The sequence below is a fragment of the Biomphalaria glabrata genome, chromosome 4 (assembly GCF_947242115.1).
Source record: "Biomphalaria glabrata chromosome 4, xgBioGlab47.1, whole genome shotgun sequence".
Classification (NCBI taxonomy): domain Eukaryota; kingdom Metazoa; phylum Mollusca; class Gastropoda; family Planorbidae; genus Biomphalaria; species Biomphalaria glabrata.
In genome coordinates, this window is record NC_074714.1 from 42,294,624 (window position 1) to 42,321,691 (window position 27,068).

The 27,068-nt window shown below is 35.1% G+C and overlaps 1 protein-coding gene across 1 annotated transcript; it reads right to left on the bottom strand.

Annotated features, from left to right (window-relative positions):
- Window positions 1–1,693: 1,693 nt before the first annotated feature.
- On the bottom strand, window positions 1,694–27,026 carry LOC129925664 (alpha-(1,3)-fucosyltransferase C-like). The gene is made up of 7 exons (XM_056025506.1): window positions 26,731–27,026; window positions 10,141–10,455; window positions 9,470–9,598; window positions 7,191–7,285; window positions 6,469–6,646; window positions 4,012–4,494; window positions 1,694–1,989 (listed from the first exon to the last, which is right to left on the bottom strand). Exons 2-7 carry the CDS (start codon window positions 10,435–10,437, stop codon window positions 1,930–1,932), a joined length of 1,242 nt encoding a protein of 413 aa, XP_055881481.1. The 5' UTR covers window positions 10,438–10,455; window positions 26,731–27,026; the 3' UTR covers window positions 1,694–1,929.
- Between the last annotated feature and the right edge of the window lie 42 nt (window positions 27,027–27,068).

Consider the following 27,068-nt stretch of genomic DNA (forward strand, 5'->3'; position numbering starts at 1 on the left):
GTGTATTAACACATCTGATATTCACAATTTTTTCCGCCACACTCTCACTCGGAGGTGCTACTAGCCTTGGCTAGACGGTTACATCCCTTCTTTCGACTTGGTGGCGGATAGACATTTATAAGCTAGTTCTATAACATATTGCATTGCCGCTAGCCTGCACTGAGTATTTTAAAAGTGATATGGTAATGACATAACTATTAGAGTGAAATGTTTTTATTAAATATATACATTAAATTTCATTTCACTGAGCTTTTACCATTCACTTTTTTATACAGTAATTCTCAATATAAACAAGCAATGGGTTATTAGGGACATTTTGACGGCATTGCAACAGATGTTGTTTACACAAAACACAAATAGGCTGTATTCACAGGTCAAGATTTGAAGATTTAAACAATAATATTTTATACATTTTTATGTTTTGAGACCAAACATTAACATCGCATAAAAATGTATATGAATAATATTACATTTTATATTTATTTAAAAATATAGCGTGATATAAAACACAATTATAAAAAATGCACATGCAATGATTTTGTATGTAAACAGAAAGATATAAAAAAAATTTAACTTTCAATTCTTATAGCTCATATTATGCACATATTTTGCACCCAATTTAGTTATATCCTGAGAACATATAAAGATTATGTAATAGTAAATGTCCATATAGTGGCGTGATTGCCGTGATTGCTTGGTGAAGCGTTTAATGAGAAAATTATATCAATAATAATAATAATAATATTTATTATCCATGAGGAAATTCGTCTTACAATTAGTGCTTTAAAGATAACACTATTTCTATAAAAGGGCATTCTCTCTCTCTCTCTTTATATATATATATATATATATATATATATATATATATATATATATATATATATATATATATATATATATATATATATATATATATATATATTCCACAATAAATAAATAAGTTTGATCGTTTACATTTTACATTTTATTGTACTCGAATTAATTTTATTTTGCTGTTTAGTTTTTTTTTTTGTTTGTTTTTCGTTTACACTGATCTAATAAAACAAACATTCACCGCACATTAGATCAGATTATTTGCAAACCTAAAACATCGTGTTAACATGAGGAGCTAATTCCGCTACTATCGAAAATTGAGCTACGAAGGACAAAAGAATAACTCATACATAGCAAAACAAAATAAAAATAATAGTAATAATAATCAAAGGAAAATGTCGAGACCTACTAGGGATGTTCGGTCTTCGGCCTCGCCCTTATTCTCGAATGTTTTAGTGACATACCTTCCCCTCCCCCAGCACGAAAAAAAAATTTGACGATTTGCACCTGCTTAGAACCTCTTCCGAGAGAACAATTGTTCGTAAAGGCCGATGGAGGGGAACTTTCAACAGACTAGAGTTTCAAGTGACCCAGTCTCAACTCTAATGTCAAAAAACAAATATTGTGAGACTGTCGCACAATTGTACCCCTGTGGGATACTTGAATGACATCATTATCTGTACATAGATCTATATTCTCAAAATGTTACTTAATCAGAGGACGGTATATAAACACTAGGCTTGAGTATGACATATAGAATTATAAATGTATTCAATATGTTATATTACGTTTGAGATCATTCAGACTAGATCTGTTCAAATGCAACATATTGGAAATAGTTTTTATTGCATCAATGATTTAACGCTAAGGCACACGGACACTATATATTTAAAACAAGACTGAAGGTTTTATGTTTTGGTCGAACTAAAATCAATATACGAACAATGTGTGTAATATAAACAATGAACATGACTCCTGACAGGCTGTGCATTAGTTACAAATTGGACACATCTTGAGATCCAATCAATTCCCTTCATTTTGGTATGCTGCAAGTAAGGTTCTGTTGGACAGAAATAGCGAGTCAGACTTCTGGAACTAAAAACCTGTTCTCAAGAGTTAAAGAAGTCCTAATGATATCTTGACTCCATCCAACAATCTACCCAGTTGGTTAGCAAGCTGAAAAACAAACAAACGATAGTGTTACGTTCTAAAAATATGTTTCGGAACTCAAAAGTAACAGTCACAACAATAATTTGACAAACTAAAATAAAACGTCATGACTGTGTCTGAGAAATAAAAAGGTGATTGGGGAGCTAACTCTTTTTATGTTAACCCTTTAAGTGAGTGAATGCGTTGTCTTTCCTTGTTAATCTTTCATTGTTCAGTCAATGGCTAATTAAAATAAAGGTTTAATTTGACATGCATCTGGTATTTCCATATGAAACTTCACATTCTCCCTCAAAATCCATTATTGAAAACTATGTCTTCTGTTAAGATGGGCTTATTTGAGAGGAAAGGAGGGGAAACTGTTACTGCCCCTGTTCTTACGCCTCGATATTCCAATGTTGTCTCACTCTAATCAAACTGATCATAAGATGTATCAGAATCGCATTGCATTACATATATTATTGCAATTGCCGGGTTTCGTAAACATTCATAGCTGTGACAGTTTTGAATGCCCGAGGCTTCAATTTAACTATGTTGGCAATATGTATGATAATGACCGAGAACAGGGTTCTATTCAAGTTATCTTTATATATTCTTGCTTAGATATGTAGACTATGGCCTAAAGAATGTTTGCATATCTAATTAAACTAAATCATCACTATTAATATGGTCTGGACATACTGGAATAAAAAAGTCATTTTAAAAAAGGTTAAAATTTTTTTTATACGGTTGTGGTAAATATATTTTTAGGGACTATAAGACTTGTGATAATGTTACCCCCCCCCCCACCAAAACAATCCCTTTTAACTGTGTCATGAATATTTGTTTGTTTGTTTCGATTGTTTCCCCTAGTATTTGTTTACATTTGTGAATTCACTTGAGATTGCGTACTGACCATATTCCGTGTCTTGAACTTTACTGTGTGTGTAGTTATTTTCATCATTCAGTGTAATAAAGCTTTAGATGTTAACCCCCCCCCCCCTCCTTTTTTTTTTGTTATATTAAAGGGAAACTCCGATAGTTTTTCAAATTTTAGTTATTGACTTATTTAAATTCTGCGTAAAAAGTTGTAATAGTAAACATTATATCGTTTTTTATTTAAATACTCAGAAAATTTTATATTTAATAAATTAGACAGAAAATTCTTCACGCCCCCCAAAAAACGGGGTTCTGCGACATTTTGTTTTAAGTTATTTCATGCGTCACTTCCCTAAACAGTACTGAAAGAGAAACTTGATTTAACCAATCGTATCGCGTCATTCTTACAGTAGCTGTTAGGCTTAGTGACGGCCTAGTCCAGAGCTATGATACAGTTATATATATAAACATGTTTAGATAGATCAAAAAGCATTAGGATAACCAACTCGAGGAAAAAAAAGTAACATTTTCATCTAAGCCTCTCCCTATCCCAAGAAGTAAATAGATCGTGTGTCTGAATGATTCGAACAAGCTGGTCAGTGTAAGGCTAGTCATGACAAGACAACCAAGCGATAGTGTTTGTTGTGAGTTGAGTGGTCTGGCGAGAAAATACACACTGCCGTGATTAGTCAAGCATGTAAATCTACTTTTAATACGCATTTTTTCTTTGCTTACAAGATCCTAGATCTAACTGCATAGACAAAGATATATTTCTTTTACGAGAATGTAAACTTTGCTGTATGGTCTCCTGTTATACAATAAGTCAGTAGATTAAAACACCTTTGTGACGTCACATCGAAACCTGGTGAAAGTCTGACTGTTTTGGATGCGCAGGAAAATTACGTCGGAAAAACATCAATTATTAAGTTATTATTGCAAATTTAAAAAAAAAAGAAGAATATACTCATTATCTGTTAATCAAAACACATACTATATAAAAAATTGTCAAAACCATCGGAGTTTCCCTTTAAAGTACGACAGACAGCAAATGGTGAAATGATAAAAAAGTGTCACTTCCTCTATCCGTCACCTAAACTATACAACTCACTCTTCAGCCAAACTTTTTTGATTCAAGAAATAAAGAAACTGCTCACGTTACTAGGATCTTCTTACCGACCACTGTGGACACCGGTCATCTTGCATCCAGCCAGAGATATCCGTGTACACCTGGGCCGGTTTGGACTTGTTGTGCAGCGCCTCACACAGGTCGCACCACCACTTCCGCCTGGCCGGCAACTCGCTGTACACGTCGTGGTCCACGGTCCAGTCCAGGTACTCGTTGTAGGCCGTCTCGTTCTGGTCGAGGTAGCGCAGGTAGTCCACCAGCGACTTCACGTCTTTAAAGTCCTTCACGCGGATGTACGAGTGGGGTGGGGCGATTTTGGCGTAGTCTAGGGACGAGCTGCCACCGAAGACGACCGGAACCTGCCGCCTGAGAAGTGCAGCCCAGAACTTCTCCGTGATGTAGTCCTTGCAGTTGCAGTTCTCAAAAGTGAAGAAGAACTTGTAGTTTGAGAGTGTGTCGTAACAGATGGTCTCCGGGCATTTCTTGCCGCCACACTTGCCATACAGGTCCAGGTCTTGACCCAAATAGGACTAAGAATTTAAAAACATTTGTATACTATAACTGTGCTCAAAGTATGGCTAGCCTTTTTATCTTTCAGCTCTTAAACAGGTCTTGCAAAACATTATTAACTGTTAGAAAAAGAAACATTCTAAGAACCTAACTCTCTAACTATACATAACTAGGTTATTCTTTTATTTTTTTTTCAATTCTCTCTGTCTGTCTGTCTGGTAAAAAGTTGGTACACATTATTTCTCCCACACCCATTTCTCGGATCAAATATGAAATATTGAACAATGATTTCTTATACCTGACAAAACAACAATCAATTAAAAATATAACCAAGTAGTTAATTAGCTATTGGCAACTAATTATTTTGTTTGATATTGAACAAAGGAAAGATATTGTACTTGACTCATGTGGTGGTATAAGTTCAATTAGTCCCCTTGAGGACGATTGAGCCCTCGAATTCGAATTCAACTTGTACAACTTTAAAAAAAAATACTCTTTAAAAAGCGATCACCGTAACATTACATATCAATAAATATGTTGTTCCGTTTTTTTTTTAAATAACATATAAATGCTAAATCAAAATCTCTATACTGACTTATATTTCATTAACTGTAAAAATGTTCCTGATATTGTTTTATAAAAACTGAATTATGTCAAATGATTGTTTGAAATCGCATAATTGACTAAAATAACACTTATATTCTTTGACAATGTGTCACTATAAATTGATTATCAATATCAAATTGTTCCGTATTTTCATCTTTAAACAAATTTTAAAAATATCGACAATAGGTTGTTCAGGGCTTTAAAAAAATAAAGTAATTTACTAGAAAACGATTATTGAAAAGAACTTTTTTATTTAATCGGCTACTGTTACCCTTATGTCGCTCTTTCGTAAAATATTGAAAAAAAGAGGGGGGGGGGGGGAAGAGTAGAACAAGTAGTATTCACCCGTCACTAAATAGCAGAGCCGGACTTAACCATTGTGGTGTCGTAAGCAAAAAAGATTTCTCGGGGCCAAGTTTGGGTAGGGAAGAGGGTAATAAGTGAAATTAGAGAGTTTGTATTTGAAAATAAATTCGTCTATTCATTTTATTTATTCTTTATTACGTACAGAATTACTTTACGAGCCTTGCGTGTAGCGAAGTCATACAGTATATCATAATAATTCTGTTTCCTACTTAGATCACGCTCAATAGCAAGAATTACCAAATGTTTCAATGTATCTTTGAGAATTGTTGACCTCAAGTAATTCTTCATTAGTTTGAGGCGCGAGATGCTTCTTTCACCAGATTACACAATTACGGCTAATGCATAGTGCCGTTTTTATTTCTCGCGTAGGATTGGCGTTTTCCATATTGAATGACACCCCAAAATGACAACTTGTCTATATATTTCCGTATATTTTAAGGACGTTTTCGTATCTTTTGTAATTTCGGAGATTTCCAGGAGCTCCTGATAAATCGAGAGGAGGGCGCGGGAAATTAGTTATAAGTTATAAAATGGTTTAATTTAATAATTTATACACCTAGAATCAGCGCGGGTCCAATGAAAGTGTGGGTCCTATGAAAGTCCAGGGCCCACTGCGATCGCATAGTTTGCAGTGGCCTAAAGCAGGTCCTGCAAAATAGCGGCGTATGCAACGCCGATGGTCGGCTAGTATATAGATAATAGCATTCTGCATGATGTTTTCCGAAATACTGTTTATCAAACAGAAGTAAATGTCATTATAGACCGACATTCTGGACTTTTGTATACACTCTTAACAAAGAGAATATCATTAGACCTGCTTGTTTCAAACATGTAGGCTAAATAACTGTTTTTCTGAGATGTACAGTTTGAATATAGGATTACGGTGAAGAACTATATTAATAACATTAACTATTTGTTACTTGTATGGCGTAGTGTTTTGAAGAATACAGCCATTGTATTTTGTAATTGGAAAATAAATGCCAATGTTTATGGTCAAAGAGCTTTCACTAAAATAACGTTACCTTCAGTTCTTTGATGACCAGTTGCCTCCTATTATAATCAAAACAATTGCTGGACATCCATGCTGAGAAGCGGTTGTTCTCCTTGGCCCAATTGGTCTTCAAAGATTTGTTAAATTTGATGCTGGGCGGAAGTGATAGGCTGGTATAACCCCCGTACGAGACCGGGACATCAGAATCTCTATAACCAAACACAAACACAAACATTAGAATGTATAACTACTGACTTTGTCTTTGCGTTGTCCTTATAACAATGTTTGAAGACAACAATAAGAGCATTGAAAGCACAAAGTTCTAAAGACTAATCGTGTGTCAGTCAAAAGAAATTAGAAAATTAAAAGACAATTTAGAAAATCAATGAATTTATTATTGCACCTATTATTGCAAGTATTATTGACCTATTAAAGACAACCGCGCTTCTTCGTCAAAACCGCTGCATTAAAAAAAAATAGGCTCCATAATCTGAATTCTTTAGTCAACCTTTCTCCTTGATGAAAGAGTGTTTCCAGTGAACAATACTTGTCAAGTCTTTGTCAAAACATAGGCATGTACATAATTACTAATGTCTTTATGTGGATTTACCAAATAGAGTTTGGGTTGAAAGCATGGAATTTGGAACCCCTCCCCCCCCCCCACCCGAAATTAAATCCCCCCCCCCCCCGGAATTTAGTGACTGATTATTCTGCTTTGATTTTGTTTATTTTATGTGTTTTTTTCATACTGACCTTCTGTACCAAGCAGTCCAGTTAAAAACTCCGTAAAATGGAATTAAATTCAGTGGCACTTTGGGCGGAGGCTCCAAGTTATGTAGAATCCAGGTCTTCAAATAAAAACAGGTTTTAAAAGGCTAACGTTATAACTGTTTGTTTATAAGATATTGAAAAACAATTTAATACTTACAGTGACTAACAATAATGTAATAGCTTAATAGACAAAATGTTTAGAAATTTAACACAAAAACAGCTATTTATTCAATGTGGAAGGGATGTCAAACCCCGATAAAAAAATCAAAGTTTTCAAAGATCGAAATTAGGAACATGTTGAATACATTCTTGAAATATTTCAAGTAGCCAGCGTAACAATATGTAACAGTGGGGGAGTCAAACAACTTGTCTTATATCTCATATGAACCAAGTCCATGAGTTGTTTTCAGGTCAAATAGTTCTCCATTAGATTCATATTAGGAAGGATTACCTTTTTGATGGTGATCCTATGATTTTACCATGCATCGATTTTTATCCAAATCCAAATTTCTCTGTCTGATACATATTTTGTACACATTTCACCCACACAAATTATTGGATCAAGCTGAAACTTTACACAATTATTTGTTGTACCTAAGAAAGCATAAATTTATTAAATTGATTAAAAATTTAACAATTAGGTAGGCCTAATTAATTATTTGTTATATTTTATTTTTTTGGTATCGAAAAAGGAAATAAAGATGTGGCTGTTTACGTGGAGTTATTCCCTCCATTACACTTTTACATGTATTTTTTTCTCCCACTTCCTTTTCTCGGATCGAGTTGAAATGTTACAAAATTATTTATTGTCGATGACAACACACGAATCGATAAAAAAAACAACAACAAATAATCAAATATGGGTAACGGACTAATTGAGCTTATTCCTGCTGCATTGATACATATGGCAGTGATATTGTCGCTCTTCCCCTTTTTTAAAAAGATTTCTAGTGTACTTTGCTTGTTACTGTAATATATCTTTTATGATAAAGAAGAGTTGTCATTTTTGTTGAAAATGTTACAAATATTTGTCATTGGGAGAAGGAGACCTGTAAAGACTTTCACCAAACCAAAATATTCAAGTGCACCAATGTATATGAACCCTCGTAAAACTGGCTCGTATTGATGAAGACATTTATAGTCTGACTAGGCCGTGTGACGTAGTGGATTTTTGTCCTTTGACATCAAATGGAATGAATTCTTCAAATAAAATGCTAAAACAACTCGGTATAGTAATGTTTATTAACCTTGTTATGACTCGTTTTTTAAAAAGGCATGTTAGCTAGATTTAGATCTAATCTAGATTTTTAAAACTAGATCTAGATTTTTTTCGTATATCTAGATTTTTTAAAACTAGATCTGGATTTATATTCTAATTGAAATTGTTGTAGAGTTTAGATCTAGAATTTCTAGATCTAGTTTAGACTGATATAGACTAGATCAAGATATAGGATTTTAATTTCTAGACTTAAAGTGTAGATTTTGATTTCCAAACGTCTTGATCTATATTGCAATGTTATAAAATGCTAAAACTAATCTACTATTTTTGACTGTTGCATTCAGTCTATTGATAAATTTTCTAGGATTTTTTATTACCATAAATCTAACCTAAATTACATTCTAAATTATTCCAAATTTTTATTATAGATCTAGATCTAGTAGATATAGATCTATAGAGTGCTAAATCAGAAGTTTAGTTTATGTAGATCTACATCCTTATTCTAGTTCCGTTAAAATGAAAGCCAATAGCACTGTTGATAGCCGTGCTGAGACACCGAAGTACAAGCACGATATTTCAATGCTGAAAGATTATCTAAAATCGCTCGTCTGAAATATTGTACATATCCGGTAGAGATGTCATGCCATAATGTGTAATATATCTCTTTATCAATAATAGGCTATTCGTTTGTAACCAGTTTGTTATTAAGCTAAGAGCAATGCCTGGTCGTGCGGTTAGCATGCTGAACTGATTATTTCAACGGTCCCGGGTTTTTTGTTTGTTTTAATGTTTCGGATGTTCCTTCAGAGTTGAAGATAGTTTACTTCCTATTCCAAATCGTCCACATGACGACGGGGGATGGGAGCGGGCAGGTTTTGAACCAGGGACCATTGAACGACAGTCAACTTCTGTTTCTAACACAAAACGGGATTTCTATCGTTGTAGACAAAGTATGGACGTTATCACATCTGGACTGTTAACATCAAAAAGAAAGTCAAACTTTTATTCTCACCCTAAACACTAGTAAGTATATCACATTCACCTGGTAAGCGTGACGCTTGCTTGGCATGCGGATTCCTTTCCAAAAATTCCATAGAGCACCTACGTGAAAGAGCAGGGCATCACTTTGGTCAAACAATGTCCGGTCGTTGGTCATCGTGCATTTTTTGACCTGTTGATCAGAGTAAAAGAGACAGTATGGTTTGGTTTATACAGACTATCGACATAAGTAAATAGCCTCAGCGCACAAACAGCATAGGCAACTGAACAACAAATATGTCTTAAAAGTGAATAATTACGGTATAGTTTGACTTTTTATTTTTAAGGCTGCATTATTTTCCTATGGGAACTCCCACATCCCAGATTATCTGATCAAATGATGTAATGCAAGGTAAAACATAGACAAGAATAGTGGAGTTTTGTTTTCAATTTTTCAATTTCCTTGTCATTTAGAAACACGACTGTCTAAAATAATATATTATTTGATTCACACATTTTTTCTTCGTTCCAGAAAATGAATACTCATTCGTTTCTCATATAATAATAATAATAATAAGCAAGATATAATATTATCAATGCCAGATAATTGTCTGTAAGGTAGATCAAACATAATTTTTTAGAAGGTAGTCTAACGAATCTTTACAACAATCACTAAATAAAATTCCTACACAAATAAACTAAAACTTTCAATGTAAATACTGACAATGCTCCTACTTTACAAGGCTTGAAATAAGAGTCGTCTGTGTCCTCCCACGTCACGTCATCAAAGAATCCAGTCCACCTCAAAATTCTTTTCACTTCCGAGTTTGGTCTGATCACTCTTTCAGGGAGTTTTTGTATGAACTCGCCTGGCTGACCGCAGCCCTCTGGTGGACACATCTGTTCAGTTGAGGCAATGACCAATAGAAAGAAGAAGCTGACAATGACAGAGCTGAGCAGAAACTTCAAAAACTTCTTCCATTTTCTTCTAATCATGTTGGTGCGACAGAAACTCAGACGAAGATGCATCATCTCTGGTCATTCGTGCAACTTGAAAAAAAAAAAGTCATTTCTACTTTTAGGTTGGCCATAATCGTAAATACAAAAGAGATGAATTGACAGCATGATAAAAACAATTACGGGTATTTCCGGGTTAAAGTTGGTAGATGTTTTTGTTCCTGTGATGCGACATGTGAACAGTAATGGCCCCTCCCCACCCGCCACTGGTACTACAGTTAAAAATGATTTTACAGAAAAAAAAAATGCAGGAATGAAAGTTTTTTTTCTAACGTATGAATTACATTTCCAATTTTATTTCTTAAAAAATAATTTAGTAATACGATATTTTGTAAGTCATTTTTTTTTAACTAATCATCTAAACATAAGATATATATATATATATATATATATATATATATATATATATATATATATATATATATATATATATATATATATAGAACATAAGATATATATATATATATATATATATTGATAGATAGATAGAACATAAAATATATATATAGATTTTGTTGGCTTTCAATACCAGAAATAGTGCTCGGCGGCCGGGCTTCGCCCCGCGCTGGGGGAGCGCTGCGAACTCCCCCAGACCCCTTGCTAGCAAGGGCGGGGAGTCTACAATAAACAATAAACGTCTTCCGAAAGGGTCAGAATGTAATAAAGATTAATTATGTACACACACACATATATATATATATATATATATATATATATAATTCTTTTTCGCGGGGGGGGGGGAGGTCGGGGGGGGGGGCAAAACCCTCCCCGAAAAAAAATCCTGGCTACGCCCATGAGATAGATAGATAGATAGATAGATAGATAGATAGATAGATAGAGTTATATATAGATATAGATATAAACAGTGGCGTAGCAAGGTACCCGTGGGCCCGGGTTCAAGAATATTTTGGTGGGCTCCCCTCCCCCAAAAAGACAAATGTAGTGTGCGACAAAAATTAAGTAATCGGGATGTATTAGTACATTAACCAAAAGACATTCCAATACAAGTAAAAATGTCATTACGTTTGATTTAGTTAGGACTCCATACCAGTCTTGAAGGTCAATGTTTGTACGGTACAACTTCTTAACTAAATAAAACCACTTAAGATGTTTCCAACGAAAATGTCATCATCTTGTTCTATGTCAATTATTAAACAGTAAATAGATCTAATATTTATTAACTAAAACTGCGTTTTTCTGGCCTTCTAACTAGCAAGGTCAGAAACCATTGTATCTATTTCTAAACTTCTGTCTGTTTCTCGTCCAATGGATAGAACATCAAGTGAAGCCAACCAGCTTTGTGTCATAAAAACTCTTAGGTTTCGATCAATTTCGAGAATGGCCTGCTGAACTATCAACTCTTCTTTGCATTTTGTGATTTATTTTTCACACTAGTTAATGGTAGGCTTTTAACTTTCCGAAAATGTGTAGAGCGAAAAAACTGGATTACACTGCAAGATCGATCTACTTAAATCATTTCATTTTTACACTCTCGAAGTTATTATTTCTAGATCTTCTCCAGTGGATTTTGTTTTATTTATATAGATCTTGTTGTTCACTTTACAACATTTTCGAAATAATGATTGCTCTTACAATTTTTTACTCGACAATATGCAGAACAATAGTAGTGAATGTTTCTAATTTTCACATAAGTGGCTCAAAGTAATTTGTCTTAGCATCTTTCATTAGTTCATCAAAATATCAAAATCTCATTCCTTGATGCCACAATGTAGGTACAATTTAGTGAGTGTCCTATAAACTATGCTCTCACAATCGGACTCAAAAGGGGCCTGTAAGCTAAAGAGACTCACCACATACCACGTCATAGAAATCTGCAATGTCTTGAACACTGCTGACGGAAACATTGCAGACCAAGTATACGTTGTAGTCACCACAGGGAACGTCAGCGCTAGCGGCCTCTCTATCCACTGTACTATCCACTCAAATTAGAAGCACCATTATAGTATTAGCTACGCAGTTTATTTAAGGATAAATGGGAAATGTTCATCGCTTGGAGAATTCCTTCAGCTATTTGTCACAAATATGAAAACATAAAAATGGTTCTCTAATTCTTTGGGTATTTGTCATCGATGATCACAAATTATGCTAATTTGATTAATGTTTCATATTATTGAGTGATGTCACCAATTAAAAAGAAAAATAGAGCGGATTGGATCTGTATTTTTGCTAGAACTGAATTGTCTGAAATCAAGGGCGTGTTTCGCACTGTAAAATTTCAGTATTTATGGCCATTTTAAATAAAATTCAGGCCTGAGGCTTTTGCATAAATATAGTGGTGTTAACGTTCTTTAAGAACTATCAATTCAGTTTCAATCGAATACTCTCCCATGATCAATTGTCCTCTCTCTATTATCAAAATTTTTGTTATAATCGGTTTCGTCTTTCATTTCAATTAGCACAAAAAAATTCAACATCTTTAACGATTGCAACAGAATATGATTTTTTTTTTTGCTTGCTTAATGTTTAGTGTTGAGTCTAGATCTAGAAGAATGATTAGCAGCTGTGTTGCAGTTTAATTCGTGATCCACAGAACATAATTATCCCCCCCCTCCTTTATTTCTGTGATGTTCATATATAGTTTGATATGAAATTTAGGACATTTTGAGGGAACTATTTTAGATTCTATTTTTTATCTGTTTTTATAAAAGTGTTATTATTTTTATTCACTTTGATGTCATCTCCAAATTCTCATTTGGGCCCCAACTGGTCATGAGTCACAGGCCCAAGCGCAATGAGTCCCTTTGAGGCATGGTTGCTACACTCCAGGCTATGGGCCCCTAATGGTCGTGGGCCCGGGTTCATTGAACCCCTTCGTGCCATGAATGCTACGCCATTGGATATAAACAAACATAAATACATGCATACATACACACGTACATACATACATACATACATACATACATACATACATACATACATACATACATACACACAACACAAACTGAAAATCGGCCCCCAAAGTGGTCTACCTAGAGTTTCACCAGGATTCGAACACGGGACTTCTGGTCTGGTTCCAAGTGCTTTACCACTCAGCCACAGCATCTCCATATATTCATTTAGCGTACACTTATATTTTTACAATAATAATTATTAACCTTATCCATACATTCAAAATTAATAACATGTTACATGTAATAAATTACAAAATTAGATAAATTGGCGACACGAAAAAAAAATTCTTGACCAATTTTAGTTAGGTAGTGAGCTAGTAGAATGACTTGAAAGACTAACAGTAGGTATACTTGGACCAGACATTCCCCTCGCAAAATAAAAATTAATATCTCCATTGTATTGTCATTTTTCATACAAACTAGACATGGATTTAGCTAGATCTAGACCTAGTTTTAGATCTAAATCTATATTCAAGATATAGGCCTAAGTCTAGGTCTAGAGTTAGATCTAAGTCTAGATCTAGATCTAAGTGTAGATTTAATTATAGATCGAGATATAGAATCCTTATATACTATATACTACTATATCTAGACTAGAAATCGTATGAATTTACACGTTTAATTAATCTCAAAATTACTAGACCTAGGCCAATGTTATGATCATTAATAGTAGGCCTTATCTTAACGGGTAATGCCAATACTAATGGTGTACTATGCTGTTCGTATCCGATTCATTTCTTAATGTTATACTATAGTTTACATAATAAATTTGCACTCCAAAGCTCTCAGAAGATAAGTTATTGCCTTAATAATTAAAATTGTGTTCAAATTATTAATGCATTTATTATAAATAATATAAATATATCTAGATCTGGGCTCTATTTAATCTTATTTAGACTCTCAAGTGTACGCCCCTATAATGAGGATATGTCAAAACTGCGCTTTAAAAATATTTCGTTATTTTTTAAACTTATAACTAAAACGAAGTTTGTATCAGAATTCTTTTTTTTTTTAAACAACATTTGAATCCGTATTCCAGTGGCGTAGCTAGCAGTGTGCGGGTGGTGCGGGCCGCACAGGGCATCAAGTGATAAGGGGCATGAAGCCGAGGATAAACTTTGTCAGTAAAATCTACACATTGGTTTAACAAAGTAAGAAACACTAACAAATGTATTTATTTCGCTGCTTTGTTTTTCTCCTATATGCTTCCTTACAATACATTTAAGCTGCAAATTATCTTGAATCAATTTAATTACATTTGTTTAAAGCTCTGAAGCCAACGCACTTTTACACTTTCTTCAGAGTCACATGGTACATTCATTGTTCAATGCTTCATATCAAAACAAGGGAAAAAGTTGTGTTGGTACATTTTTTTTTATTAAATTATCAGTACACGGGTTTCATCTAAATCTAGATTTTATTAATATGCCTCTTGACTCTAGTTAACTTTTATAGCTTATTTTCATTTCATTGTGATTCTTTTTAGTTTTAGTTATTCTGGAAAGAATGCACTACTTCTTATCAATTTTAATGCCCATATTTTTACATTTTGACTTTTATTTTCGGCGCATTTTTTGTTTCATCTCGAGATCATTGTAATGTTGAAATGTAAACACAAACTCAGCAATAGGACATGCAAGAAAGCTTTGGAAAGTCTCCTTCTTCCAGCTAATGCCAAAGTTTTGAGAAAGTGGATGTATTACTAAACAAAATTTTTTTTTTGCTACGCCTGCTTACTCTTCTCAACAAGGTAAAGTACTACATCTACATTTAAATTCAACGACAGATTCAATGAGTAATGGAGGTTATCTATAAAATGGAAAACTATAAATGAGACCAACAGAGCTCACATTCAGCAATCGCTTGGAGGGAACTTTTAGTTGTCTGCGAGTAGGGAACTGTATTGACAGCAAGGCGCCAAGGCGCAAGATTTAATTAAAGAATAGGGAAAGAGTACAGAGATTATCTAAAGAGAATCGTTGAACATCATTCGTTTTCTCTCAAAGCAAAATCTGGCACTCCGTGTACATCGCTAATTTAAAGAAGTATTGGAGGGTCAAAAATGAAAGCAATTTCTTGGATTTGGTGAAACCATAATCCAAGAACAAACCACTCCTGATATAACATGTGCTTCAAACCAAGCTTAGTTCCACACCGAATGCGTAAATGTCCTCTTAAATACAAAACGAGTTTATTGTAATTTTGTACGATTACGAAATCAAATCCTACAGCAAGTGAAACAATTTTTAAAAAAATCATATTTATTGGACAGTAGCCTACACCTGACATGTCAAGGCTAGATTAAAATTCCTAACTTATTGCAATATTGAAAAAAAAAACAGGATAAAGCCACGAAGATTCTGTAGAAACACACATATAAGTTCTACGGGTGTTTTTTTTTTATTGGACCAAATTCTTCTAGAAATTGTCATCAAATTTTAGCAATATGCGGTATGAATTTGTGTCGCTTTCCCTACTATTGAATCCTCAGATGAAAACAAAACTTGATGGTATTCATAGAAATATTGACAAAAACAAATTTCCTATGAATAGAAAGAGACATCAACGTTGTCGTAGTTTGTTCAGAAGAATCCAACTAACAAACAATGGTCGTTGAGATCTACAATTGTATAAAAACCTATTCGCTAGATGAATCAATCTTGAATATCGCCATCTTGATTTGCATATTTCTGACAACTGTGGCACTGGCGGATCCAGGGGGGGGGCCGTAGGGGCGATCGCCCCCCCCCACTCCGCCGACCCCCCCCCCAAGGGGGGGGGCGGACGAATTTTAGTATAGAATTCACACAATTTGTATACGAATTCATTACTTATGTTAATAATATATACTAATTATTTATATTTCAACCTATTTTTAGATTATTTCGCCCCCCACCCTCTAATATGTTGGCCGATTTGGTGGGGTCGGGAGGGGGCGATGGTATCAATACCGCCCCCCCCCCCCCGATAAACTTTCGAGTGGGGGGGCGGTCCAATTTCTTTGTAGCTTGCTAACAGAATCAATTACATATCTATGTGATTAAAACTTGTTATTGATATTTTAACCGATCTTTGTATTATGTCGTTCCCTGTTTGCCAATTTATCTCTACTGCCCTTCCCATCTAAACCTTTTGAGGGGGGGGGGGGGCCGGTCCTACTTTAATGGAGAAATAATAGTTTGTGAACAAAATTAGATGAATTAATATATAGATTTATATTAGTCGCTCGCCTTCTTGTATCTTGGCTGTTTCGGTGAGGTTGGGGGAGGGGGAAATTGCATGTACTGCCCTCCCCACTCTAGCCCTCTGAGTGGGGGGGGGGGCGGTCCTATTTTTGTTGAGAATCATAGTTTGTGAACAAAATTAGTTGAATATCTATATAATATAAACTACATATTGATATGTGAACTCATTGTATATTATGTCGTACCACACTCTAATCTCAAATTTTATCATTAGTAAAATTTAAATGAAAAAGGGTTGTACCAGGTGGGAGGGGCGATTCATGCAATCGCCTTTCCCCCATCGGACAAACCAATACTTTTTCTTTTTATATTACAGTTAGGAAATTACAAAACAAAAACATCTGTCACTAATATAATTTATATATACTATAAATTAAATTCTTACATCGAGTCGCCACACCCATATTCTTTAATGCCAAATGCAATCTTTAGCAGAAATTATTAAAGGAGCGAGGATTAATCGTTTTCACTCTACCGCCCCTCCCATTTCCAGACAGAGTTTATGTAATTTCACATGAATTTATCATAACTATTTTAAGAAAGACTTTGCATTCAAAAAATTAGAATTCAAACGAAATTTTTCAGTATAAGAGTCACGATTGAGATGAGTTCTAAACTCAATCTGATATTTTTCTAGTTAAATAAATTTGGGACTATAATTCACAATTTATACTTTGATTTTATTGAATATTATTTATCGAATAATTTTTTTTCGGCGGAGATCCTCAAAGCCAAAATCTAAATATGTGGGGCATCTTATCTTTTCAAGGAACAAATCGGATTTTTTGCAATGTATTAAGGGCCTATAAATTCATATTAGAATATTATAAGTACAACATTATTCAAAGGGTCCTTTTTTAATAGTATGAATAATGAGTTTTAGGTCAGGAGAATACCTTTCTTCTGTGAAGTATGCAAGAAAACTCTTTTGGCGGCGGGGCTTCGCCCCGAACTCATTGGTTGAATAATGAGCTGTAGATGTTAGGAGAATGCGTTACTGCAATGAAGAATGCAACAAAACGCTTTTGTCGTCGGGGCTTCGCCCCCAACTCCATTGATGAATAATGAGTTGTAGATGTCAGGAGAATGCGTTTCTACAGTGAAGAATGCAAGAAAACGCTTTTGGCGGCGGGGCTTCGCCCCGAACTCCACTGATGGATAATGAGCTGTAAATGTCAGGAGAATACTTTTCTGCAGTGAAAAAAGCAAGAAAACACTTTTGGCGTCGGGGCTTCGCCCCGAACTCCATTGATAAATAATGATTGTAGATGTCAGGAGAATGCGTTTCTACAGTGAAGAATGCAAGAAAACGCTTTTGGCGGCGGCCGAACTCCACTGTTGGATAATGAGCTGTAAATGTCAAGAGAATACTTTTCTGCAGTGAAAAAAGCAAGAAAACGCTTTTGTCGTCGGGGCTTCGCCCCGAACACCATTGATGAATAATGAGTTGTAGATGTCAGGAGAATGCGTTACTGCAATGACTAATGCAAGAAAACACTTTTGGCGTCGGGGCTTCGCCCCGAACTCCATTGATAAATAATGATTGTAGATGTCAGGAGAATACTTTTCTGCAGTGAAAAAAGCAAGAAAACGCTTTTGTCGTCGGGGCTTCGCCCCGAACCCCACTTGAAAATCTTATAGCGATGCCCCAGTTGTTTTGTTTTTCACCAAAATTCTCATATATATATATTTATTATATTATATATATATATATATATATATATATATATATATATATATATATATATATATATATATATATGCACGTTTATGCATAGGGTTAGGGTTTACTGGGCATTAGGGTTAGGGTTTGTAAAAAAATCGCCCCCCCCACTCAAAAGTTCTGGATCCGCCAGTGAACTGTGGTAAGTGTGGCTACATGCAAGCGAAATAGTTCTAAACCTCAGTTGAACAAGAATTACTTTCGATCGACTGATAACATATTTACGACTAACTCATTTGGCAATTTCATTAATTGAACAAAAGCTGGTAGAAAAACAAGGTTACAAAGAAAGTTTGTGTGAAAACACAAACTCAAAATCGGCCCCCGAAGTGGTGCACCCAGGCAGGTAAAAAGTCAGGTAGCAATATTTTTGAAAAGAACATCAGAATGAAATTCTATCAAAAACAAATGACAGAGAAGAATGGAGAAAGAAGGTTGACAAATCTTTAACGGTCCAGCAGACCAAAGGATAGGTGAAAGTTAATGTGAAGTTAAATGTGAACCTGGCCTAACTGATGTCTTATAATGAATATCTAATTGATCTAATTGTTTTGTAAAGGGCCAATCTCTTATTGAAATCCTAAAAAACAAAAACAATTCCGTAATTTTTGTTTTCCTTTAGTTCAGTGTTCTACAGCAATGAGACAGTGCTGCAGTTCACACGATAATATGAAAAAACTGCTTATTAATTGTTGTTTTAAATTATGTCCAACTTATATGCATACTAAATAGATGTTTTCTCTTTTAAAAAAGTAAACATTTTGTATGTGTGTTAATGCAGTAGTTAGTATGACAGAACTAACATAAATTAGAAATATAAATGTAAAAAATATTTATCAAAAAAAAAATCTAAAATCATTTGCATAAATGAGTTAAAAATATGATATATAGCAATCTCCCATACTAACGAGCCTTCCATGTTCGTTATTATGAATAGTGAATAGTTGTAAAAGTGGTGTATTTTTATTTTTAAAAATATGTTTGCATAAGTGATTTAAAAAATTAGATTTTTCGCTTTCAAAAAAGAAAAAAGTAGCCATTGCATTAGAACTTTGAATGGTCTAAAATATTATGATGTCGGATTTTCACTATCTTTTCTAGTCTAAACGGGACGGACGGATGTACAGACTTTCAACACAAATTAATAGCGTCTTTTCCCTTTTCGGGGGCCGCTAAAATATGTTGACCGATCTTGTGTGGTGCCCCAACGGTTCAACAGACTAAAGGATCGGTGAAGCTGAACCTTTTGCATAGAAAAGAAATTCGATTGCAAAAATATCAACTCATAAATATCTAAACAAAATGTTCCACTGTCAGACCTAAGTGAATATACAGGTCAAGCTTCAATAAACTCATGTCACGTCTGCGGCTTACTGGTCGATGACGTCAATTTCCTTGCTTTGTACTACAAACTGGATGGTAACTGGAAAGTTCTGGAAATCTCCGAGAGAATCTGCTTGACAGTGCATCTCTTTCTGTTTGCTGGTACGTACTTCAACTCCAGACTCTGAGAGCAGCAATTGATTTCTATCTCAGAGAATCCATTGTAGTCTACAGTCAGAGACGCAAACTGCGATCAATGTTCAAGGGATAATTCTATAGAGTCAGGTTACAACTATGGTCTGCAGTGAATTGATCGATAGTTCAGAGAAATGTTCACATAGCTGTTTCACGTCTCTAGAAAGTAGAGCAAAGAGCTGGAAGAAGTACTGAACAAGATGAGGAGGGACATGTAGGACATGTAGGACATTTTGAACACATAGGACACGAATGAAGTGATTGTGCGTATAACAAATGTAAACACTGAAATGAAATAATTAGGACAACATTGTCTTGTTCCATTTTTTTTTTGTTGTTTTTTAAATTCAAAGTACTGGTACTGGTACTGTACATTTGTGGCACCAATCCATTCTTGAATCTAAATTAAAAAATCAATTTTTTTAAAGATAACAAAAAGTACAGCATTCATATTTTTTATATCAAAGAAGAGAGAGAGCGAGAGAGAGAAACAGAGTGAGAGAAAGACAGAGAGAGATGTAAAGACAAAGAGAGAGAGAGAGAGAGAGAGAGGTAAAGACAGAGAGAGAGACATAAAGAGAGACAAAGACAGAGAGACAGACAAAGACAGAGAGACAGAGAGAGACAGAGACAAAATAGAGAGACACAGAGAGAGAGAGATACAAAGACTGAAAGAGAGACAGAGAGACAGACAAAGACACATAGAGAGAGAGAGACAAAGACAAGAGACAAAGAGAGATAGAGACACAGAGAAAGAGAGAGAGAGAGAGACAGACAAAGACAGAGAGATAGAGAGGGAGTGATAGATAGGTAGAGAGAGAGAGAGAGAGAGAGAGGGGAATCTTTGTAAAAGACAGAAAAAGGAAAGAGGCGCAAGAGAGACGCCCTGTGTTGGCGGGGGATGTTGGGCTGAACGAGACACAGAGAGATAGAGACAGGGAGACAGAAAGATAGAGAGATAACAGAAAAGAAAAAAAAAAGAAAGATCGATTGGGGATGTTATGATGTACAATATTGGTCATATGATTGTATTGAAATTACAACATCACCGAAAGTGGTAAAAGGTCATGGACAACACTCAGGTAAATATACAGTACTCCAAAATACATTGATTATACTTGCAGAGATGTTACATCACATGAGTACTAATTAGTATAAGTTAATGTTCAGAAATTCTGTATTAGCAAGTTATGTGTTGAGATGACATGTATTTTTCAGTTTTGTTAAGTTTTATCATTTTGATATTTTCTTAAGTTACGAAAGTTGGAAAAGTTCATACTCATGTAGTGACAAGTAATGTATGGAATTAAGATGTATTTTGTAATAATTATGTATGCTGTGTACAATATTTTGAGTTTAGAATTATGTAAATGTAATGAAACAAATTTGAGATATGAGTATTGTAAATTTATGAGAAATTTTATCAGGTTTTTATGCAGATGTTACAATAATGATATTGTTATTGTGCGCATTTTTTATTGCATACAAAATGCTAAAAAGGCATCATAGCATGACCCAGATTAACTTCACACAATGTTTCTTATTTTTCTCTCTCTCTTTCTCTCTCTCTCTCCCTGTCATCCTTTATTTCCCCGTGTTCACTCCATGAGTTGTACTATTTGACTGTTCTTTAAACTTGTACTCTTAACACTTTTATTTGTTGCCATTTTGTCTACTTTGAACAGTTCATGTTAAAAGGTAAAGAAGTCTAGTACCCATGATTGGTGTCTCATTAATAGATCAACAGTCTGCTCCCTGGTTAGTCGGGGAAGCCATCGATCTATTTCCCAAGTTAGTGCAGATATAAATCGGCTGAGGGCTCCGTCTTCTAGCGACAAGAACTAACTACAAAGAAATGATCAACTTGGCAATGTTTAGGGAGGTAGTTAGGTGGAGATAGGGGAAACAAAGGATTGGGGGGGGGAGGCGAAATCTCTTTAGGAAGAACACACAAACACACACACACACAAAGATTGAAAGAAATTTACGACAGTGTGAAGTATTCAACGCCTTACATCTTCAACCACTCATTGCAAACGTGCGTAATTCCACACATCTGGAAAACTTCAGAGATCATACCAGTGCCTAAGAAACCAAAAATAGATTGCTTAAATGATTTCCGCCCAGTAGCACTAACACCTATTGTTATGAAATGTTTTGAAAAATATATGCTTAAACAACTTGTAGCAAAAGTCAATAACAGCCTAGACCCTTACCAATTGGCATACAAAGCAGCTAGAGGAACCGAGGATGCCATTCTATTGCTTTTGGACCAGCTTTATAAGCATCTCGATATACCCAAAACATATGCACGAGTCCTCTTCGTAGATTTCTCCTCGGCTTTCAATACCATACAGCCACATCTAATGATAAACAAACTCAGTAACTTAAATGTAACCCTTACGTACAAGCATGGGTTCTAAACTTTTTAACCCAACGGCCCCAGTATGTTAAAGTCAACAACACCAAATCGTCAACTCGAGTACTATGTACGGGTGCTCCACAAGGTTGTGTACTTTCTCCTGTACTATACACTCTTTACACTAATGATATAAGAAGCATCTATGACTCAGTTAAACTGATTAAATTCGCTGATGATACTGCCATAGTCGGTCTTATTTCAGGATTCGAAACTCAGTATCGTAGCTCGATAGAAGAGTTTACAAACTGGTGCACCGACAACTTTCTAGAACTGAATGTCACAAAAACTGAAGAACTTATTATAGATTTTAGAAAGAAAAAACAAACTATACGTGAACTGCAAATAAACACTACATCTAAATAACAAGTAAACGCATATAAATATCTAGGCTTATCATCAACAACAAGCTTTCATGGGAAGACCACCTTGGAACTCTGACAAAGAAAACAGCCCAGCGACTCTTTTTTCTATAGAAACTCAATAGCTTTAAACTAAACAAGAAGATCCTTGAGACTTTTTACGGCGCGACTATACGGAATAACTTGTTGGCAAGGCAACGCCTCATCTAAACTGTTGCAACGTCTAGAAAACATTATTAAAAAAGCATCAAAAATTACACTCACAACATTACCACATTTAAAGGAACGTTTTGAACAAAAGTGCCTAAGAAAAATCGAAAAATCATGGAAGACAACGGCCACCCGATCCATCAGAACTACGTCAGGTCGTCGCGAAGTAGGCGACTGCTGTCAATCAAAACAAGAACGGAGCGGTACAAAACTCGTTCGTACCTCACTTGGTCAGACTCTATCACCGCCACTCATTGATCAGGGAACATGAAATGCACCAAGATACCTGTGTGTAGTCGCTGAATGAACTCTTTATGTTGTCTAATGTATTTATTGTGTATTTTTCTGTTGTGTTGTCTGTATATGAGAAAAGAGTCCTTGTAATCACAACAAATTTCCGTAAGGATCAATAAAGCAGTCTTAGTCTTAGTCTTAGTCTTAAGTCTCGGCTCTGTTTATGTAGGCTACTTGGATGTACGCTTACAGACGAACTGTTTTATTGAGAGAGATAGTTAAGTTCTTTGGAACAAGGTGTGGGTTTACATTAAGTCCTAAAAGACTGGAGTACTTTGCGAGATATGAACATCAGAGAGAGTGGGGTAGAGGCGGTGGAATATATGGCTGACAGTTTTGTGTGTGTGCGTGTGTGTGTTTGTGGTTAACAAACAACTGGATTATTGGTAAGCGTTTATGAAAGACAAGTCTTTCAATAACAGGGCATGGAAGGGTGTGGTTACTAATTAAAGTACATGAACATTACTTTGTTATTTTTTACATGGAAGACACAGACTTTAGAAGCTTTATGTATTGTTCAGTTTCTGTAATAGTATCTTATAACCCCTCCATACAAAATTGTAGCTAAAATCTTGACCCATTTTGTTTTGATGTAAAACGGAAGATAGCCAAAAACAAAAATTTCATATTTAATTTATTATTATAATTTATTTTATTATATTTTTGCATGTTTGAAAAGTTCCTTTCCCCCTTTAATTTTTTATGGAATTAATTAATTATTTTTTAAAATTATTTTAGGAAACCTTAGAGTTTACGCTATCCAATATTAGCTTTATCATCATAGGAATCATGGGCGTAGCCCGGATTTTTTTTCGGGGGAGGGGATTTGGGGGGGGGGGATTTTTTTCTCCCCCCCCCCCCCCGAAAAAAAAAATATATGTGTGTGTGTTTATATGGATGTATGTGTTTGTGTGCGTATATAATTAATCTCTATTACATTCTGAACCTTCATTCTTTTGGAAGACGTTTATTGTGCCATAGAATAGGTTCTTCCTGGAGTTGTAAAAATTGTAGACTCCTCGCCTTTGCCAGCAAGAGGTCTGGGGGAGCGCTGAGAGCTCCTCCAGCGCGGGGCTCCGCCCCGCCACCAAACCCTATTTTTGGTATTGAAAGTCAACTAAATGCATATTCTGAGGTACCTACATTGCATTATTTTGCTATTAAAAAGTTTTATTTCAAAAACCTAATGTGCTATTCTTATTGACTTAGACCCTTCAGCGCCGTTCGGCGCATTTGCCGTCAAGCTGTTTCCACAAAAATCTTTCACTGGCAATGTCTGAAGCCTCTTTCCACCTGCTCTGAGGACCTCCATGAAAGTGTGGCGCCAAGTTGTACTAGGATGTCATCGCAACTCTTATTATGCGCAATTCATTTTGTCGGAGAACATGTCCCGCAAATCTCATGCGACGCTCTGTCACAACCTTACTAAGGTGTCGACTCCCACTTCGGCATAGGATTTCCTTGATTTAGACCCGATCTCTATAACTGACTCCTAAAATCCGTCTTAGCCATCTTTGTAGAGCCATATTTAGTGCTTTTCAATTTCATTCCACTTTATTAATGGAGCCCAGCCACTGGTAGTCATGTGTAATTTCTCTTGACTACGATCTTGCAATTAGGTGACTATTTTGCTTTAGATGTTATATCGAAAAGGTAAAATTTAACGTCAAAAGCATCTGTTGGGGGGGGGGGGGTTTAAACTAAAATATATCTGGAGTTGTTGTTGCTTTTTAATTCAAAACCACATTTAGCTACGGTCATAGAATTTGATGACTGTAGTTTGCTTTAGAAATAATATTGAAGTGAGAGGCTCTCAACCTTAAAACGCTTTGTAGGGCGATTTTAAACTCAAAACTATCTTGAGGGTTTTAAACTTTTAAAAAGCCATCTGGTGGAGAGGGGTTGAAACTCAAAACCCCCGATTTTAGTGTGTAATTTGCTTTTTTTTTTCAATATTGAAGAGGTATTTTTTAGCATTAAACTCCTCTGAAGGAAAATTTAAACTCAAAACACTTAATAGGCTTGGCTACGCTCGTAGCATTTTGATTGCGAATTATTTATTTTTTTTATTTTGAAGATTAAGTTTTTAGCTTCAAACCCCGCTGGCGGGGGTTTAAACTAAAATACCTTTGGCTATGCTCATAGCATTCTAAGTACGTAATTTGCTTTTTTTTTTTATATTGAAGAGGTATTTTTAGCTTCAAACCCAGATGAACAGGGGTTTAAACTCAAAACCCCTTTAGCTACGCTCATACAATTTTGAGAGTGTAATTTGCTTTTTTTATATTGAAGACGGGTTTATCGTAAATTTGGGAGAGGGGTTTAAACTCAAAATCTTCCTTAGATGTGCTCTTGGAATTTGGGGTTTGTCGTTTGCATTTTTTTTTTGTTTTATAGTAGGGGGTTTTAAACTCAAAACCCTTGGTAGGGGTTTTTAAACTCAAAACCCCTTGGTAGGGGGTTTCAAACTCAAAACCCTTCAAAACCCCCTGGTATGGGGTTTTAAACTCAAAACCCCCTTGGCTGTGCTGGGTCTAGTTTAGTATTACAATTTCACATAAAATTAACAAAATTAAAGCAAAAGATAAGTCACCAAACGCCGACACACACACACACCCCTGCGGAAGGGGGGGATTTCATTTCGGGGGCAGTTTGAACCCCAGCCCCCCCCCCGGCCACGCCCATAATAGGAATCCTTGGGCATTAAGCCTCTTTTCATTGCCTCTTTTTGGGGCTTTATATGACTCTTTTATGGGCCCTCTTGCTTCTTTTGTGGGCTTTTTTTTTTTTACATTTTTATTTGTAAGTTCTCATAATTCACAAGTATTAAATAATAAACATAAACAATTGAATGGCATCAATTTAAGCAGTTCGTTTTTTAATGTCACGTGATTGTCACGCGTGCATCACGTGACAGTTAATAAGTTAATACTTTATTTCCTTGACTTTCGGGTATGTACAAAAGTAACAAGACCATTCTTCCATACATCTATTGTAATAGCCAGGGTTATCTTGTCAGCAAACTTTGGAATATCAAAGCAATTTAAAGAAGTGGAAACTTGTCCCCATAGATTGCACTTTCTGAAACGTTAAGGATTTGTTAGAAATAATTATTTTTAGGAATTTACTTTTGTTAAACAAGGCTACGCTCGACTGAACGCCATGAACCCTTAAGTTCCATAGATCTAAGCGGCAAGGTTTGTTTTTATTCCGAGAATTCTAGTGTTTGTACCCGTTCAATTGCGTTTTGTTTTAATCATTAATTTTATAAAATACTGTTAAAAATAATTAGTCACACAGGAAAACTCTGGTTTGACCGTTATAATTTTTCAAAATAAATCTTCTTAAATGAAATTTTGTAAGGCGGTCTAGACAATCTATATCTTGAACACACACATAAATTTCTGAATCTGTATTACCTAATTATATTTCATATTTTCGGAGGGGGGTGAATTGGAGGCGGGATTAAAAAATCTTTTTTTTTAATCTTATATTTATCAGCCTCATAAAAAAATATAGTCTTTAAAAAAAAAACAAAAAAAACTTTTTACTATTGTATGTGTGTGTGTGTGCGTATGTATGTAGTATAATGACATAAGAGGAAAAACGTCCAATGGTGTCATACTTGCCGTTTATTTGACTCCCTGTAACTTCTATATGTTTATAATTAGATTCTCATTACGAACGTCGTGGTTCAGTGTAGAGCTTGTGTCTTAACAGCACAACAAACAGTCAAATGCGCCGAATAACACACTCGTCAGCAGACAATACGTTTATTTAACAAAATAAATCACTTGGGAATTAATCCAGCCCTAAAGGTGTAGTACACATTTGAATAATAGTTTCAAGAACAAAGTACAAGTCCAACTTCTGAATACACTTACGATGATACATAATGTTAATTTGCGCCTTACAACAAATAACTTTTCTATCATATGGACCAAGTTATAACTGCAGCTTTAC

Bases quoted from the DNA above. Each gene is read 5' to 3' on its own strand.
- LOC129925664 (XM_056025506.1), bottom strand. From the start codon at position 10,437: ATGATGCATCTTCGTCTGAGTTTCTGTCGCACCAACATGATTAGAAGA. The intron at 9,599-10,140 runs GTAGGAGCATTG...TCTGATCAACAG, and splicing joins CTTATTTCAAGCCTTGTAAA to GTCAAAAAATGCACGATGAC. The intron at 4,495-6,468 runs GTAACGTTATTT...TTAAATTCTTAG, and splicing joins TGGTCATCAAAGAACTGAAG to TCCTATTTGGGTCAAGACCT.